The sequence below is a fragment of the Macrotis lagotis genome, chromosome X, assembly GCF_037893015.1.
Source record: "Macrotis lagotis isolate mMagLag1 chromosome X, bilby.v1.9.chrom.fasta, whole genome shotgun sequence".
NCBI lineage: Eukaryota > Metazoa > Chordata > Mammalia > Peramelemorphia > Peramelidae > Macrotis > Macrotis lagotis.
The window spans coordinates 465662652-465683363 of record NC_133666.1 but is presented as its reverse complement, the minus strand read 5'-3'; the positions used below and the strand labels follow the sequence as shown (position 1 = coordinate 465683363).

At 34.8% G+C, this 20712-nt stretch overlaps 1 protein-coding gene across 1 annotated transcript in view; it reads right to left on the bottom strand.

Annotated features, from left to right (window-relative positions):
- The window catches only part of PTPRM (protein tyrosine phosphatase receptor type M), a 1090562-nt gene that overhangs the window by 721510 nt on the left and 348340 nt on the right, over positions 1–20712 (bottom strand). Inside the window, exon 3 of the mRNA XM_074202077.1 lies at positions 5411–5682. Within this exon, the coding sequence (XP_074058178.1) occupies positions 5411–5682 (272 nt within the window). The remainder of the gene's footprint in view (positions 1–5410; positions 5683–20712) is intronic.

The window sequence follows — 20712 nt, the reverse complement described above, 5'->3', positions numbered from 1 at the left end:
TATGGCTTATATAACAACAAAAAATACCTTTTCTGAGTATTATAAAGATATGCATTTTATCACACCAATTATGACTCACTTTTTAAAAATTAAATAATTGGACTGAAGGCAAACACTACATTAAAAGTTATCAGGATATGCAGTGAGTGAAAACTAGAGGTCATATTTGAAAAGATGGGCTAGATCATACTAACTGTATTCCCTGAAGTCCTCATTTACCGGAAAAAAGGTATCAGACTGGTAAAGGATAAATCTTGGCTTAGCCTTATGTTCAAATTCCTTTGTGTTCTTACTGCAAAAGAATTCGAAACAGGGTCCAGATGGTCTCTATGTTTAATCTTTACCCAGAATCCTTCAACTCATTCAAGAGGATCCATTTTAATAAGGAGGCTATAATGGCTAAATAAAGACCACTTTTGGTGTCAATTTGACTCCTTTATTTGCTTTTTATTTTTTTTAAATGAAGGTATTAAAATAATGTTAACATCCCTTTTCTCTTTTGTAGAATTATGAACTTATGCAACTATTCTGTTCATCAAATTGGAATTATGCAAATAAAGCCACTAAAATATCCATATTCTGTATCCCAGAGAATCCACTGCTAGGCATATATACCAAAAAGAGGCCAACTGCGTACCAAAAAAGGTCCCAAATATGTAACAATATTTAATAGCACCATTTATTTGTGGTGAAGAACTGGAAACAAAGTGGATGTTCATTATTTAGGAAATGGCTAAATGCATTATAGAATAAGACTGTCATTGGGGCGACTAGGTGGTGCATGGGGCAGCTAGGTGACGCAGTGGATAAAACACCGGCCCTGGAGTCAGGAGTACCTGGGTTCAAATCCAGATTCAGACATTTAATAATTACCTAGCTGTGTGGCCTTGGGCAAGCCACTTAACCCCATTTGCCTTGCCAAAATCTAAAAAGACAAAACAAAACAAAAAAAAAAAAGAATAAGACTGTCATAGACTATTATTATACAGTAAGAAACATAGAGCCTGATAAAAATAGAGAAGCTTAGAAAGACTTCCACGAACTGATACAAAGTCAAATAAGCAGAAATAAAACAACATATTCACTGTGCACAAAAACAACAACAATGAAATTATAAAAAAAAATAAATGTTGCAAAATTTTAAAGAACTAGCTTGGTCCAAGAGACAAAGAACACTAGTATATATGGACATAAAAGTTTGACTCCTCGATGTATATGGCTATGAATTCACAGTCAATTGGAAGTCTCAACTCTATATGGCTAGTCAGAAGCTGGGTAACTTGGTTGACACCGAAGAAAAAAAAAGAAGAGTGCATAAAATTCAAAAATGCAAAGTATATTTTTCCTTTTAAAAATGCTAGTATAATTTTTAAAAAAAGTGACTTGGGGGATGGGAAAAACCTTTTCATTTCTTAAGAAGTATTAACTTGCTGATATGTAAATCAAAGAAAGCAGGTAGTTCAGCAGGCTTCCCTCTGATGAAAAAGCAGGTAGCCTGTACTTCCCCACTGACACAGCTCTAGCTAATGGGCAGGTTTTAAGTAGTAGCAATTAGAACAAGCATTAATTAAGGAATTAAATGTATCTTAATCACCAAATACTTGACAATTTAAGTTTTAATGAACAGTAATTAACCTGCAATTACCTGTATTACATGCAGGCTACCATTGTGATTTGTAGAGTAGCATACACAGTAGTTTGCCATATATAGTAAGTAGAAGCTGCATAAATGACTAGGGGCTGCAAGATCACCTCTATGCAGCAGCTGAGAAATCTTTTTAAATTCTGTTAAGAGACTGATAGAAATAACAAGAGGAGAAAGGTTATGATAGCAATCGAAGTCAAAGAAAACACATTATTTCTCAAAAATAAAGAGGACATTTGTCTTTCTTTGTATTGACAACCTACTCAAATAAAAAGCCTTTAAAATTTAGACTTGAACCAAAATGACAAATTATTCAATTTTGATCAACAAATGACAATTTTTAAAAGGTAGTTAAAAATGCTTTCCACATAGGTTAAAAATGTATGCTTTCTAGCATTCTGCATATTTAAGTTCAACAGTTAGTAAAACAATTACAAAACAAAGTCCTAAGTGCTAGATGTTCAAAGATTAAAAACAATAGAATTCCTATTTTCAAGGAGCTTACATTTTATGGTTTACTTTTTAGCAGCACAGGTAAGAGTAAGTATTTAACTATAACTGAAAGTGGAATACAACAACTTTTTTCCTCTAGCTCTGGCCACTAAATAGTTTGAAAGATTCAAATAGAGAGCTCCCTCCTTTCTCCATTGTTGAAATGATCTCTGATATGTCATCAATTCTTATAATCCTATGGTCATGTTATTCTGTGTTTGGTCTTTGTGTTGCTGGAGCCATAGTACTGGGCCAATTGTTAAATTTTCATTGTAAATTAATTGCATCTCAGAAATCAGCAAGGGCAACAAATCAGACCTCAATTTATTGTTTTGTTGATGGCGTAGACTTTTAAAAAAGAGAACATTAATAACACAGTTAAATGTAAATTTTAAGTACATTTTCTCAAACACACACCCACACCTACACACACACATACACAGACACAAACACACACAGACACACACACACACACACACACACACACACACAGAGCACATGGTTAAATATTTACCAGCATATTCCTGCTTTTAATACTTCTTAATTTTAGGAGGATACTGTACTTTGGAGGCACATAGATGGCATGGTGGGTAGAATATTGACCTGGAGTCAGCTCTGGATTCAAATTTGGCCACAGATATTTATTAGTTATATAACACTAGGGAAGTTAATTTACACTGTCTGCCTCATCTGTAAAATGGAGACAGAAATGACAAAGCACTCCAGTAACTTTGCCAAGAAAACCCCAACTGGGTCACAGACTGTCAAATATTGTTGAAAAAAGAACAAATAACAACAACCAAAAACAGTGGGAAAAAGTATTGAATCTGGAGCCAGAACTAAGTTCAAATACTACCACTGGATGATTATTACCTGTGTGACTTTTTAACCTCTCTGGGCTTTACTTTCTTCAGTAACAAAATGAGTTCTAAACTCTATTATCTCTTCAAGCTCTGGACTGTGATATTATAAGCTTCCCTTTCTCAATGATGTTATTACATTGTGGCTCTAGCATGATGGAGTAGTAGAGAATGCTGGAGCAAGGAAGACCTGAGTTCATATCCTGTCTCACTTAATAGCTGTGTGACTCTAGGCAAATCACTCCACTATTTTCCGTCTCAGTTTCCTCATCTGTAAAATTGTAATAATTTTAGGACTGCTGCAATAGTCATATGAAATAAGATTTATAAAGCACATATGTAAAAAAAGCTGTTGTTTTTTTAGTTATTTGAGTCATGTCCAACTCTTTGTGACCCCCATTTGGGGGTTTTCTTGTCAAAGATAGAGAAGTGGTGTACCATTTCCTTCTCTGTCTCATTTTATAGATGAGGTGACCAGGGTAAATTGACTTGTTCTGAGTCACACAGTAAGCTGTCTGAGGCTGAATTTGAACTCAGGAAGTTAAGTCTTCCTGACTTCAAGCTACCTTATACTCACTGTGTCACCTAGGTGCCCCCTAAACACAATATAAATGTCATTTTTATCATCATCATCATCATTTCTATATATTTACTGTCCAATGAATAAGGTAGCACATTCCTTTCACATTCCTAAATTCACCAATTTAATAAGTGTTTAGAATATTTAATACTGTGCTCAGAGATTTGTGAACAAGCCCATATTTCACTAAAGCCATTCCTTTTACAGAATCTAATGGTCAAGTTCATTGTAACAAACATCAAAGAAAGTAAAGATATCTGTATTTAAATTGACATAATTATCAATAGCAAACTATCAACTTAAGTGGCCAATTTTTTAGTGAATCAAAACTAGAATGAAAATGAAATCTTTTTTTTTTCAACCATCACAAAAGGCTAGGCCAGGTGATCTGTTTTTGTTTTGTTTTGTTTTTTTCCTTTCCACAGGAGGGTTCATAAAGGTCTGCTTTTGTTGAAGATCATTCCAACCTGATGCTGAGGAATCTTTTCCTTGTAAATCTAAGGTTAATTCAATTTCCATTATTCCTCTACCATTCATCTTTTAAAGTCTGATCTCTCCCAGTTGTTAAGAAATTTAGCCATCCCTTTAGTACAGTTGACTTCACAGTCAGATGTGAAAGCATTTTTGAAAGAAAAAAATTTAAATGGTTCAATTTGGATTATATCCCAGCTTACTTATACTAATAGATATTTTTAAAATTAAGCCTTTAACTGTCACTTAGCAGTCTTCTGAGCCAAGGTTATCAAAGTTAAATAGGATAAAAGTTCCCTACAGTTTTAATAACTGTAGCTTAAGTGAATACTGTGTAACCCACTGAGCTTGGCTGCAATGGTAAGAGAACTGGAATTCAAGCCAGAAGACCTACATTTAAATCCCCTTTCTCCTACTTACTTCCTGCTCTTACTTTTTGGGCAAATCCTCCAGTCTTTCTGGCTCTCACTTTTCTCATTTATAAAGTTATAGGGTTTGATTAGATGATCCCCGAGTTCCCTTCAATCTTTAACACTTACAAATTAAGTAGATGGGGAATCTGAGACCAGACATCTTCAAACATTAAGTAGGAATAATTTTGCAAATTATAATATAAATAATAAGTAATTATAATAGATATTCAATATATTTTATATATATATTCATATAAATATATCAATATATATATATATATATGTTTTTCCTCATGTTCAACTTTACATGACCATATATATTTTGTCCATGGGATTTTTTTGGCAAATATATTAAGGGACGTTCCCATTTTATAGATGAGGAATTGAGACAAATGGGAGTTGAGTAACTTGTCTTGGGTCACACAGATTCTAAGTGGTTAAAGTCAAAGTTGAACTCAGATCTTCCTGACTCCAGACCTGGTGCTCTATCTACTTACTATCTGTACCACTTAGATGCCTATATATTATTATAGCATGTAATAATGTATTATAAGTATAATAAAAAGTAATAAATAATAATAACAATAAGAAAATAATATTAAATAAATGATAGAGTATTTGTCCACACTCTTCCCTGCTCCTCCCTCCTTCTCTTCCCTACCCAACCCCTTCAAAAACTATTATACTACATACAAAGTTGGCTGGATCGGGTCTCTTTCAAAAGGTTAATACCTCAGTTAATTCCAAAAAATAATCTTGGGAGTACCTATCAACATAATATTATAACTTCATACATCTTAACCTGTAATAATTCAGCCCCAAATAAAGGACAACTAAGCCTTTTAGACATAAGCAAAAATATTTTTTTAGGTTATGAGGACCAACACATTTCAATTAATCAATCAAGAAGCATTTGCTTCATTGCAAATGAAAAGTGAAGTATGTATACCTGATAAAAGTTGGGCCAGAAGGTGCTAATCGCCAGTTCTTCTCTGTTCCAGGTGCCCAAAGGAGCTCCCGATATGTTCCAAATTGGGTTTCCCAAAGGGCCATTATTAACTTTTACATAAACATTCAATAGCCCAGGAAGGGAATGACTTTTGCTGGATACAAAATAGTGAAAGTCAATGCAATGGGTGTCATTTTCTTTAAGTTGGGGTAAGAGAAGATGGGTCCTCTGTAATTCTGGTCTCCCAGATGTGTTAACCAACATGAAAGAGCCTGTCAAAACAAAATAAAAATCAGTCAGACCCTCAATCACAATTTCTGGTCACTCTTAAAAAAAAGGTCATATTTATGAAGAAAAGGATAATTATTTGCAATATTAAACACAGTTTTCTAACACATCTCTCACTATTCTCTTACACATTGTACTCTAAATAAATTGGAGTATCTGATATTCCTAGAATATACCCCATGCTTTTCCAATTCCATACTTTTGCCTGGGTCGCTTCTTCTCCCAAAACACTATTACTAAATATTCTTTCTCAGAGCTGTAACTAGTGGGGCAACTTTTGCCCCTGGTCACTAAATTATGCTTTATGCCTGCAGCTTATGCACTCCCTTCAAGCAAGAAGAAAAATTAGATTAACGTGCAGTAAAACAAAAGTGATGAGGTAAAATAGGAATTTGGTAGATGATGAGTTTTCTTTGACTGGCACCATCTTTACTATCACCAATCTAGCCTCCTCAGCTTCTTCTCACTATGCTACGATCTCTGCAGCAGCTGAATCATAGTATCTAGAAATCTCCCTGCACAAGTACCAGCATTCCTGCTGCAGGATCTCTTGTTCTCCCCCACCCCACATGGCAGTTCCCATATTTCATCTCTTCTGGAATATAGACCTAGTGCTGACATTGCTAGGCTAAGGGACAGGCATGGGTTTTATAGCTCTTTGACATAGGTCTGAACCACTCCACAGAATTGCTGAAACATTTCACAACTCCTCCCAAGAGTGCAACAATGTCTCAATTTCCCCACTTCCCTTCCTGCATCTGTCATTTTTACTTTCATCATATTAGTCAACCCAATAGGTATAAGGTAGTACCTCAGAATGTTCCAATCCTCACTTTTCCCATCAACAGTGAGATAGGACATTTTTCAGAATAAGATATTTAAATAGATTGCATTGATAACCTCATCTGAAAACTATTCATAACTCCTGATCATCCATCAATTACATAATTATTCTTATTTTTTTTTATCAATTTGACTCAGTTCTCTATGTTTGAGAAATGAGGTCTTCATCAGAGAAATTTGTTTCATTTTTTTTCCCCACAGCTTGCCCTTGCTAGCTGTATTTCCCTGGATCCTATCTCCTCCATCCTCAATTAGTCTATTCTCTCTCTGACCTTTCATTTTGTCCCTCCTCAAAAGTGTGTGGCATCTAATTACCCTCTTCTGTAATCTTCCCTCCCTTCTGTCACCTACAACTCCCCCTCCCCTTACTCCCATTCCTTTCCTCTCCTATTTTCCTTTACCATAAAATAGGTTTCTATATCCAATTAAGTGTGAATCTGAGCCAATTCCAATGAGTCAGGCTCACTAATTCCCCCTCACCTTCCTCATCTTCCACACCACTAGCAAAATTTTTTTCTTGCCTCTTTTATATGAAATAACTTACCCCAATCTACCTCTCCTTTCCCTTTCTCCCAGTACATTTCTTTCTCCTTCATTAAATCTATCTTTTTAAATATATTATACCTTCAAATTCAACTCCCTCCCATGCCTTGTCTATTGTTGTTTCTTGTAACTTCTACATCCCTAATAAATGAGAAGGTTCATATGAGCTATCAGTATTATCTTTCCTTGTAGGAATACAAGCAGTTCAACATCATTAAGTACTCCATGATTTTCCCTTCCTGGCACCCTCTCTAGGGTTCACCTGAGTTTTAAACTTGAAGATCAAACTTTCTGTTCAGCTCTGGTTATTTCATCAGGAAAGTTTGAAAGTTCTCTATTTCATTGATTATTCAACTTTTCTCCTGAAAGAATATGTTCAGTTTTACAGAGGAGTTGGTTCTCAGTTGCAATTCAAGTTCTTTTGCCTTTAAAATATCATATTCCAAGTTCTATGAGGACTTAATGTAGAAACTGCTCAATTTTGTGCCATCCTGATTGTAGCTCCACAATATTTGAATTGTTTCTTTCTGGCCACTTGCAACATTTTCTCCTTGACTTGGGAATTCTGAAATTTGGCTATAATATTCCTGACTATTCAATTTGGGGAATATCTTTCAGGAGGTAATCAATGAATACCCTTAGTTTCTATTTTAAGCTATGCTTCTAGGATATCAGGGCAATTTTCTTTTGGGGGGTATCATATTTATATTTTAAAAATTTATTTAATTTCATTCATATGCACATGTATATTTTTAAGTTAAAAAATTCCCTTCCACCCTCCCTTCCCACCCACCCCCCTCCCCTCAGTCAGGTTAGCATTGTACATACATATTTTTGATAAACATGCTTACAAAGTTATTTTTGGTATGAGGAATTAGGATTAAGGGAAAGAGATACTTAAGAGATAATTTTTTATAAAGTGTTCATCAGATTCTGAAGAGTTTGTTTTTCTTTTTCTTTTTTGTTTGTTTTGTTTTGTTTTTCTTCCTCTGGATGGGGATAACATTATCCTCAGTTGGTCTAAATAGGGTTGTCCTAGCTCTCTGAACTGCTTATAGGAGCTGCTTCCATTAAAGATCATCTCACAATGTTGTTGTTAATGAGTACATTTTTCTCTAGGTTCTGCACCCTTTGCTCAGCATCAGATCCTATAAGTCATTCCATGCTTCTCTAGAGTCTGACCCTTTCTGATTTCTTATAGAATAACATTCTATTGCATTCAGGCACCATAACTTGTTTAGCCATTCCCTAATTGTTGATATTCCCTCAGTTTCTAATTCTTTGCCACTACAAAAATAGCTGCTATGAATATTTTGGAGCAGTAGGACTTTTCCCATTTTTTATAAATTATTTTGGCTATAGATCTTGAATTGGAATTGCTGGGTCAAAAGGGTATGAAGAGTTTTATTGCTCTTCAGGCATAGTTCCATATTGCTCTCCAAAATGGTTGGATCTGATCATAACTCCACCAGAAATGCATCAATGACCCAATCCTCCCACAACCTCTCCAGCATTGATGATTTTCCATTTTTCTCATCTTGACCAATCTGATAGGTGTGAGGTGATACCTCATTGTTGTTTTAATACATTTTTCTAGTCAATAATGATTTGGAGCATTTTTTCATATGATTATGTATAGCTTCAATTTCTTCATTTGAAAAAACAGTCTATTCATATCCTTTGACCATTTATCAATTAGGAAATGACTTGTAACCTTATAAATTTGATGCAATTTTCTATATATTTTAGGAATGAAACCTTTATCAGAACTCCTAGTTGTGAAGATTGTTTCCCAGCTTTCTGTTTTCCTTCTAACTTTGGCAGTATTGATTTTATTAGTGCAAAAACTTTTTAATTCTATATTAACTAATTTAATATAGTCAAAAAACATTCTTTTGCAGTTTATAATGTACTCTAATTCTTGTTTGGTCATAAATTTAACTCCTTTCCATAGATCTGATAGATAATTTCTTGGTCTATTAATTTATATGATCTTACCCTTTGTGTTTAAATCCTGTACCCATTTTGACCCTATTTTAGTATAGGGTATGAGATGTGGGTCTATGCCTAGTTTTTGCCATACTATTTTCCAGTTTTCCCAACATTTTTTGTCAAATAGTGAGTTCTTATCCAAGAAGGCGATGGACTTGAGTTTGTCAAATAACAGATGGCTGTAGTCATTTACTGCAGTTTCTTTTGAACCTATCCTAATCCACTGATCCATTACTCTTTTTCTTAACCAGTTTTGATGACTACCACTTCATAGTATAGTTTTAGATCTGTCCACCTTTCTTTACATTTTTTCATCAGTTCCCTTGCTATTCTTTTTGTTTGTTTGTTTGTTTGTTTGTTTTTGCAATGCAATGGGGTTAAGTGATTTGCCCAAGGTCACACAGCTAGGCAATTATTAAGTGTCTGAGGCCACATTTGAACTCAGGTACTCTTGACTCCAGGGCCAGTGCTTTATCCACTGTGCCACCTAGCTGCCCCTCCATTGCTATTCTTGACTTTTTGTTGCTCCAGATGAATTTTGTTACTATTTTTTCTAGCTCAGTAAAGTAATTACTTGGCAATTTGAATGGCACTGAATAAATAATTTAATTTTGATAGAATTGTCATTTTTATTATATTAGCTCAACCTAAACATGAGCATTTGATATTCTTCCAATTATTTAGCTCTGACTTTATTTGGGTGAGAAGTGCTTTATAATTGTGTTCATACAGTTGATGGATTTGTCTTGGGAGGTAGATTCTCAAGTATTTGATGCTCTCTATAGTTACTTTAAATGGAATTTCTCTTTCTATCTCTTGCTCTTGGGTTTTTTGTTCATATATATAGAAATGCTGATGATTTTTATGGGTTTATTTAATATCCTGCCACTTTCCTGAATTTGTTAATTGTTTCAAGAAGTTTTTTAGATAATTTTCTCAGGTTCTCTAAGTATGCCATCATATCATCTGCAAAGAATGAAAGCTTTGCTTCCTCATTGCCAATTCTGATACCTTCAATTTCTTTTTCTTCTCTTTTTTCTACATCTAGAATTTCTATTAAATAGTAATTGATAATGGTCGTTCTTCTTTCATCTTTGATCTTACTAGAAAAGCTCTAATTTTATTCCCATTATATATATAAATATATATGATATTTGTTGATGACTTTAGATAGATAGAATTCATTATTTTAAGAAAAACTCCTTCATTCCTAAACTTTCTAGTGTTTATAATAGGAATTGATACTGTATAATATCAAAATTTTTTTCAGCATCTATTGAGATAATCAAATGATTTCTGTTGGTTTTGCTATTGATATGTTCAATTATGTTGAGTGTTTTTCTAATCCTGAACTTTCCCTGCCTACCTGGTATAAATCCTACCTGATCATGGTGTATTATTCAAGCAATAACTTTCTGCCATCTCTCATTGCTAAAATTTTATTTAATATTTTTGTATCAATATTCATTAGGGAGATTGGTCTGTAATTTTCTTTGTTTTGGTTCTTCCTGGTTTAGGTATCAGCAACATGGTAGTATTATAAATGGAGTTTGGCAGAATGCCTCCTATTTTTTTAAAATAGTCTATGTAGAATAGGAATTAATTGTTCCTTAAATGTTTGATAGAATTCACTTGTAAATCAATCTGGATTTGAAGACTTTTTCTTAGGGAGTTTATTGATGGTTTCTTCAATTTCTTTTTCTGAAATGAGGTTCCTTTTCTGTTAATCTAGGCAGTTTGTATTTTTGTAAATATTCATCTATTTCACTCAAGTTATTTCAATTTTTTGGCATGCAATTTGGGAAAGCAACTCAAAATTATTTCTTTAATTTCCTCTTCATTGGTGGTTGGTCTACTCTTTTCATTTTTGATACTGGTAATTTGGTTGTTTTTCCTTTTTTAAAATAAGCATAACCAAAGCTTTGTCTGTTTTATTGGCTTTTTCATAAAACCAACTTTTAGTTTTATTTATGGGATCATTGGTTTTCTTGCTTTCAATTTTATAATCTGTCTTGATTTTCATAATTGCTAATTAGGAATTTAATTGGGAATCTCTAATTTGTTCTTTTTTCTAAAAAGCTTTTTTAATTGTATACCCCATTTGTTAATCTCCTCTTTCTCTATTTTATAGAGATGTAAAGAGATATAAAATTTCCCCTCAAAATTGCCTTGTCTGCATCCCATAAATTTTGGTATGATCTCATTAATATCATTTTCTTGGATATAATTATTGATTATTTCTGTTGTTATTTGATCCACCCATTATTTAAGATAAAAGCTATTTAATTTCCAAGTAAATCTTGGTTAATCATCCCATGAACCTTTATTACATGTAATTTTTATTGCATCATGGTCTCAGAAATATGTATTTATTATTTTGCCTTTTGTCATTTAATTATAAGGTTTTTGTTCCCTAGAACATGGTCAGTTTTGGTGTAGGTGCTATGTACTGCCGAGAAAAAGGTATATTCTTTTCTATCCCCATTAAATTTTCTCCAGAGGTCTATCATATCTAAGTTTTCTAATATTTCATTCACCTTCTTAACTATTTCTTATTTAATTTGTGCTTAAATTTATCTAGTTTTGAGAAAGGGAGATTCAAAGTGTTGCTGTCTATATCTCCTTGTAATTCATTCAGCTTTTCCTCTAGGAATCCGGATGTCTAGGTGCATACATGTTTAGGAATGATATGGCTTCATTATCAGGTGGTGCCTCTTAAGAAGATATAATTTCTTTCCTTTTCCCTTATAATGAGATCAATTTTTGCTTTTACTTTATCTGAGATCAGGATTGCTACCCATGATTTTTTTACTTCAGCTGAGGCATAATATATTTTGTTCTGACCATTTACCTTTCCCCCTTGTCTATACCTCTGCTTCAAATGTGTTTCTTGTAAACAACATATTGTAGGATTGTACTTTTTTAATCCATTCTGCTATCCACTTCTGTTTTATGGGACAGTTCATCCCATTCGCATTTACAGCTATGATTACTAATTCTGTATTTCCCTCCTTGATATCTTCCTCCACTTATAATTTTTCTTTCCTTTCCTCTTATTCCTCCTCATCAAAATTTTACTCTCTTTCCCCTTTGACTTTTCTTTTAAAATTTAACTTTTGGTTTATTTTCACTTTTACCTTTGCCTTCCCTTTCAGCAGTCCCTTCTTCCTTTTATTCCCCCCCCCCCCCCAGTCCCCATCCCCACTTCTCTGTAAATTAGGATAAATATTTAAACTCAAATCGAAATGTATCTTACTTCCTCTCTGGGCCAAATCTATTGAATATAATTTTCTCAGAGTTCACACTCTCCCTTCTTTCTCTCTAAAATTATTTGTTCCTCTTCATCTGGTACTATTTATCACTTTAGTACCATTAATCAGATATTATCAGTTACAGCTTGATTATTTGATTGCTTGTTAAACTCAGATTGTTATCAAAGTATCATCACAGATTGCTTGCTTGATAAGCAGCTTTGTCTCAAATTACATCCAATTTATAATTACCCCCTTTTCAAGTACTCTCCTAGGATCCACAATCCTCCTCAAGAGCCGCCCCACCCCAGGCCTATTTTCTCTCACCCTTTACCCCCCCAGGATACTTAACCCTACCCTTTGTTAAGCATGGCCTATTTTCTTTCACACTCCCCCCCCCCCCCCCCACCGCCCCGTACTTAACCCCTTGTTAAGTGAAGCATGGATGAAGTCAAACCCTAATCCAATTAATGATTCTTAAAGATCTCTAAGTACTGAGAGGCTCTGGAGGTCTCACCTGAGAACTTTATAAATGATGTGTTACAATGACACTGACTCAGGACCTTGCACTTTATGATGGCCTCATCAGACAAAGTACTTAGCTTTTGTCTGCACAGCAGAATTAAAGTGGGTCAAAGGATAATGAGACACAAATTTAAAGGTGACACTCCTGCTTTTCATCAGGGCTTTTTGTCTCAAACATAGTAAAGTCATCTTGGACCTCTTCAATGGAAAGACAAGACCCAGTTATACCGATACCTCTAAATTCATTCTCTTCCATTATATTTGACCCTTTAATTAGGTTAAAAAAAAAGTAAAGTTCTCCAGAATTAGAAGTTTTATGTCTTCCTTCGGGTTTGTATAGAATTTTATGGTCTTGACCAACATTTTTTTGTCTTGTTTTTTCCTTCCCCTTTTCATTTACCTTTTTTTTTTTTTAAGTTTTTGCAAGGCAATGGGGTTAAGTGGCTTGCCCAAGGCCACATGGCTAGGTAATTATTAAGTGTCTGAGGTCACATTTGAACTCAGGTACTCCTGTCTCCAAGGCCAGTGCTCTATCCACTGTGCCACCTAGCTGCCCCTTCATTTACCTTTTTTAAATCAACTCTTGAGTTCTGTATGTGGTCACTAAATTTTCTGTTCAGTTCTGGTCTTTGTGTCAGGAAATTCTGGAAGTCCTTCATTTCGTTGAACATCCATCTTTTTCCCTGACAATATATGCTGAATTTTGCAGAGTAGTGCATATTGGGTTATAATCCCAGGTTTCCAAGTATATGTTATTCCAGTCTTCTGATCCTTCAATGTTGAGCCGGATAGGTCTTGTGTGACTCTGATTGTGTTTCCTTTGTATGTGAATTGTTTTCTTTTTTCTGCTTGTAATATTCTCTCTAATATTTGAGAGTTCTGGAATTTGGCTAAAATAGCCTTGGAGTTTTTATCTTGGGGTCCCTTTCTGGAGGGGTTCTGTGGCTTTTTTCAATGCTTAAATTGTTTCTTTTTCTAGCAGATTTGACAGTTTTCCCTGATAATTTCTTGCACGATATTTTCCAGGTTCATTTTTCATCTAGGCTTTTGGGTAGTCCAATGATTTGTAGATTTTTGCAAGGCAAATAGAGATTAAGTGGCTTGCCCAAGGCCACACAGTGGCCACACAGTCTGAGACTGGATTTGAACCCAGGTACTCCTAACTCCAAGGCTGGTGCTTTATCCACTATGCCACCTAGCTGCCCCTTGTGTTTCCTTTTTAAAGATGTTGAATTCTCTGGTTAATTTTTCATAATTTTCCTGCATGACTCTCATTTCTTTTTTCCATTTTTTCTTCTTCCTCTCTTCTTTGGTTTTAAATTATTTTTTTAAGCAAGCTCTTTGATGAGTTTTCATATTTGAGTCCAATTTATTTCTTCTTCAGATTTGTCATTTGCTGTCATTTTTGTCCGTAAATTCTTTTTCTATAGTGAGTGCTCTTTTATCTTTTCTACACATCTTTGTTGTTTTAACTCTGCTCCTGGGTTATAGGGAGAATAGATCCAAGCTTTTTTTTTTTCCTGGGGCTGGGGTCTGTTCTGTGGCTTGTTGTTGGCCAAGATGTTTCCTATGCAATCCAGGCCTTGCCTTTGTACAGGTTTGTTTCCTCCCTTAGATCCTGGTTCATACTTAGCAGTGTTTTGTTCTCAACCCAGTCCTATCTTTTATCCCAGTGTTCCCAGGGTTCAGACTTTGTTTGAACTTGGGATCCTCCTGGCTGGCTTGTAATGTAGCTGCCAGTCCCTGTGCTGCTGTCAAACTGTTGGGACCTGTACTGCACTGTGACTAAAAGTGTCCTGCTGGCTTTCCCTTCTCTCCCACCTTCTGGACTTCACTTCTCCCCCCCGCCCCCAAAGACAGACCTTCATTGAAGATCCTCCATGATATCTACCATTGAAAATTTGTTTGAAACTTGTCTTTTTCTTGGTGGAATCTGTAGCTTGAATGTCAGAATAGAGACATCATTTATCTTTGGTAGGAAAAAAATCTCTGGTAGCATATTAGCTTCATGCTGCCATCTTGACTCTGCCCTGGAAATCCCTGCCAGGGAAATTATCTTGAATTCTTTCTTTCTTTTTTGGAGGTATGTAAGGCAGTGGGGTTAAGTGACTTGCCCAAGGTCACATAGTTAGGTAATTATTAAGGGAACAGCTAGGTGGTGAAGTAGATGGGGCAGTTAGGTGGCACAGTAGATAGAGCACTGGTCCTGGAGTCAGGAGGACCTGATTTCAAATCCTGCCTTAGAAACTTAATAATTGCATAGCTGTGTGACCCTGGGTAAGACACTCAATTCCACTGCTTGAAATTAAATTAAATTAAATTAAATTAAAAAATAACAAATAAAATAAAATTATTAAGTGTCTGATGTCGTATTTGAACTCAGGTCCTGCTGACTTAAGGGCTGGTGCTTTATTCACTACACTACCTGCTTGCTCCTCTTGGATTAAACAATGTTAGGCTCTTTTTTGGATAATGACTTTCAGGTAGTCCAGTAATTTCTAAATTATCTCTCATATCTATTTTTCAGGTCAGTTATTTTCCCATTTTCTTCTAGCTTTTAATCCTTTTGGTTTTCTTTTATTGTTTATTTCTCACAAAAGTCCTCATCTTCCCTTAGCACCATTCTTCATTTTAAGAAATTATTTGCTTCAGAGAGCTTTTGAATCTCCTTTTCCACTTCTACTTTTTATGGTATTCTTCTCTTCATTGATCTTTGGACAGCATTTTCCATTTGACCCAAACTGTTTTTAAGATGTTATTTTCATCGATATTTTTTGTATGCCCTTCACTAATTTGCTGACTCAGTTTTCATGATTTTACCATATCACTATTTTTTCTCTTCCCAATTTTTTCTCTGCCCCCCTTACTTTATTTTCAAAATCTTTTTTGAGATATTCCATAGCCTGAGATCAATTCATATTTTTTGAGGCCGTTGATTAGAAGTTTTTACTTTGTTATCTTCTGAGTGGGTATTTTGATCCTCCATAGAACCAAAGTAATTCTCTATGTTAGATTTTTTTCTTCTATTGTTTGTTCATTTCCTTACTCTATGACTTGATGTTAGCTCTTTATTAGGACAAGCTTTTGAGGGTTTTTGCAACTTTTTTCAGGGATACCTCCTACCCCCAACTAGAGATCTGCAAGTTTTCAATTCCTCCTGGGTCTTATGAGAGATGATGATTATTCTCTTGGTCTGTGTTCTGGTCTGTAGATGACCACAAACACTCTTTTCTGCCCTGGAACCAAGAGAAGAGTCCCTATTCCACCATAGCAGTAAAAGTTCCTCTTCCTGAGACTGGGGTCCCAGACTGTAACCTGGATCTAAGTATAGACAAAGCAACAGAGTCCTGCCTCAGGGATAGCAAAGAAACCTCAGCAACCTCCCCGCATCTCCTATCATTTGTGGACTGAGCTTACTGAAAGTGCTTGCTGGTTGATTATCAAGATCTATTTCTGATTCACTGGTATTGGGTTTGCTGCTGAAGGCTGTGCTGGACTGGGTTCTCACTCTCGTGTGGCAGAGTTTTCCTGCTGACCTTTCTAATTGTCCTTGGAAATTTCTGGAAACTGTCCCCGCTGTCACAGACTCATGTGTCTCTGTAGTCCATTCCTAGATGGCTAAGCCAGTTTGCTCCAGTTTGACCCAGGCTGTGCTGTGGCCCTTTTTTTTTCTTTTTCTCTTTTAGGTTTTTGCAAGGCAATGGAGTTAAGTGGCTTGCCCAAGGCCACACAGCTAGGTAATTATTAAGTGTCTGAGACCGGATTTGAACACAGGTACTCCTGACTCCAGGCCTGGTGCTTTATCCACTGTGCTACCTAGCTGCCCCAGCTGTGGCCCTTTCTAAGCGTGCCACAGACTCTTCTCACAAATCTTTCAAGTTTTCTTGGACTGGAAAATTGTTTCACTCAGTCTTTTTGTGGGTTCTGCCACTCTAGAATTTAGTTAGAATCATTATTTAAAGGTATTTAGAGTGCTTTGAGGGAAAGTTCAGGGGAGTCCCTGCCTTTACTCTTCCATTTTATCTCTGCTCAATGCCCAAGACCATGTTTTATATAGATCTATTCCTCTCTTTCTACCTTCAATATCCCCTATTGATTTCTATCCATCTTTGAATGTTCAAAAACAAATGTTATCTCTTATGTAAAAGCTTATCTGTATTGCTTTGATAAGGAGAAAAATAATGTTCCTTTTTTTGGGCATTTATGGTGATTTATTTATATATCTCTCATCACACTTTCAACACATTCCCATCTTGACTTCAGTGCCTATACAGTGGCCACTTAACATGTTTCCTGAGTGATTGGTCTTTTAGTATAATCATCTGTTTACATGTTAATTTGTTCTAGTAAACTATTAAGAGTTCCTTGTTCCTAACCTGTGTCATTTAAAGAAAAGTGCCCAATATAGATTGTTTAATGAATGAATTTTTTTAAAATTCTGTCCAAATATCTTTTCTCCTTATTATTGCTCCTAAAAATCATGCTCCAGAAGCCATTATAACAAATTTAAAAGATTATCTGATGTTTACAGAGCAGTTTTTTTGAGATATATCATTATTACCAGTATTAGTGTTCTCTCTTCTTGAGTTTTGCTTTTTTTTGAAACCTCAGTTTATAAAGGCTATGCCAGAAGAGCTTAAATTATCCCCCAGTATGTAGCAGGTACTGGCAAATAGTAGGTGCTGAATCAATACTTGTTGACTTGACCTGACCTGGAAAGATTCTGGTCACCTCAGGACCAACTTAGCTAAATTTAAGATCATTCAGATGCAATACTTTCAAAATCCATTTACTAAACTATAAGGACAAAAATTGAATCAGTAGAAAAACATTATTTACCTGAAGAAACACATTTCAAAGTTGAAAAAATCACCAATGAGCATTCTTCCTTTTACCTAGCCACACCCCTCCATATTAATCACCTGACCTCTTCTGAGCCCATGAAGTAACCAGAAAGAGAAAAGGGCAAGCTCACATCACTTGGACCACTTGGGAGTTACCATTTCTATTCCTTCTGTTGAAATAGGATTACCAGATCTTGACATCTGATCCTAACCATTCAGGACTTGTTAACCACCTACAGTTAAACTCTCGTGGGTCTTGTCTTCCACACAACTGCAGGACAATTAGAACTTCTAGATTTTCCACCTACAATAAATTGTTATAGATGATGTTTCCCTTTAGTTAGAGTGTGAACTTCTTGAATGATTGAATAAGTTTTCTACTACTGGCATAAAATAAAAATTTAATAAGTGCATTTTCATTCATGGATTAATTCATTCCTTTTTATTAATTACTATTCAGTATCTGAATGTGGCATTTAATAATACAAATGGAAAGTGGGTCACAGAGAGATGGTGAGGCATCTTTACTAGACCTCCATAAAAAGTTAGTGACAGACCTAGAATCAAATTCTTGAGCTTTCTGTTTTTCAGTCCCATAGTTACACTGCTATAGTTGTTACACCTGCTATTACCTCAGTTGTCATTTAAGCATTTATGAAGAAAACAAACTTTTTTTCCTTTTTATTTTTGCCACAGAACTGAAGAAAAGGAAAATCTTACTAGCTATTTGATAGGGCAGTTTTTCCAAAGATTAAAACAAGACACTGTTCTCTAATCAATACACTGTTCTCTAACTAGTCAGTCAGAATTTCTAAATTTTGCATATTTTGATCCATAAAAATCATCCTTGGTAAACTGCACAGAGCAAGTTCTGAACACTAGACCAAGTGATCATAATTGTTCAAATCTGTCTAATAGTTCATAGTAACAGAAGTCTGGAGAAAACTTCCTCAATAATATGTTCTATATTCTTTCCAGGTGTTAATTTGTAGATTCCACTTATCTTCCCCATTTTTAAACTACTATCTTTATGAAAATACATTAACAAAAAATGAATATTAAAGCATATAAGTAACCTAAAATTCAGAAGATAAAGAATAATTTTGTTACTCTCTGTAACCACTATAAATCACTATTGACCAGAGAGATGCAAATTAAAACAACTGCCTTATCATCTCATATCTATCAGAGTGGCTAATATGGTAAAAAAGGAAAATGTTAATTTGGCAGGAATGTGAGAAAACTGAAACATTAATAATGAATTGTTGGTGGGTCTTTGAACTGATCCAACCATTTTGGAGAGCAATTTGGAACTATGCCAAAAATGGAATAGAAACTATTTGAAGTAGTTCTTTTCATGGAGGCTAAGAATTGGAAATCAAAGGGATGCCTATCAATTTCAATTGAGGAATGGCTAAAAAAAGCTACTGTATATGACTTTAATGGAATATTATTGTGCTATAAGAAATGATGAGTATGATGACTTCAAAAAAACCTGGAAAGGCTTACATGAACTATTACTCCTAATTCTGTTCTCTTCACTCTGCATCAGTTCATGTAGTGATATTGTTTAATGAAGACTGTAAATAATAGCTATTCTCAACAATACAATGACCCAAGACATTCCCAAGGGACTAATGATGAAGTGTGCTATGCACTTCCAGAGAAAGAACTGATATTGATTGAATACAAACTGGAAACATGCTATTTTTCACTTTCTTTTTTTTTTCTTTAATTTTTTCTTTTATTCTAGTCTTCTTGTACAAAATGACTAATATAGAAATGTTTTACAAAATTACACATGTATGACCTGTATCTGATTGCTTATATTCTCAAGGAAAAAGGAAGGGATAGAATTTAGAACTTAAAACTTTTAAAATAAAAAATATTTAAAAATTATATATATAATATATATATGTAACTGAAGTTCACGTTTTCTTATCAGTCCTTTGTCATTCTTGGTATATTGAAGTGTTCATGTTTGCTTTTATTAACCTCAATATAAAAAAGATATTTTAAGAATAAAAGAATACTTTAAGAACAAAAAACTCGCAAGAAAACAACAACCAGCTTCCCCCCCCCCCGAAAAAAGAAAATCAAATCATGTGTCCTATGCCAGAATCACAAATATGAATTGCTATGGGTAAGGGTAGCTCAAACTGTGCAGAGGCCTGGTGGGAGCCAAAACACTCCCACATCAAATCCTGAATGTAGGCCATTCAATTGTGGATTCCACTGTGAGGACTAGGAGGCTAACAAAGAGGGGAACTGTAAAAATATAGGCCTGGGGAAGAAAAGCAGAACATTTGGTAGCTTCCTAATTTAGCTAATTCTTCTTGCCAACTAGGTACTAAGCTAGTTCTGTACAAGTAAAATACCAAAGAGGCAATTAAAAGATTAAAAATTTTAGCAAACTGGGGTAAAGTTCCAATCATTCTACCTGAGTGATGGTACTGCCTATAGAAATCCATGACCAATGCATTGGATGGATTACCTAAACTGAGTTCTCTGGAGGGTAATTGGGAAATGACACTCATTTTTATAAAATCAGTAAAACATTTTTAAAAGAAAGATCACAGTCAGTAGTTCAGTGAATAACATCTACCATTTTTTAAAGTATCCAAGGATAAACAGTCCTTCCTCTCATGCTGACTACTGAATCTCATCAAAGGCACCCGGTATTTTCTTAATATTCTCTCTAGTCACCTTGAATTCCAACTTCCAATCAGTTTTGCTATACAATGATTTTGTCTCCAACTAAACTGAAGTTATACCCAAATTCACACTGGATTTTGAGATAGCGAGTTTTTGACCTTCTTATTCTATCTTGCATGTGCTCCTTTATAGCCAAATAACAGTTAACTCACCCACCATTTCTAAAGACTTGAAAGCATTATTTCTTTTCTGTTTCAGACAAATCATCTGGTTTTTAGAAATTTTCCTATATGACTGAATGTTTAATTTTCACCTTCTGTTTCAATGTTTTGACTGTGAGAAAATGCATTTTCAAAGAGTA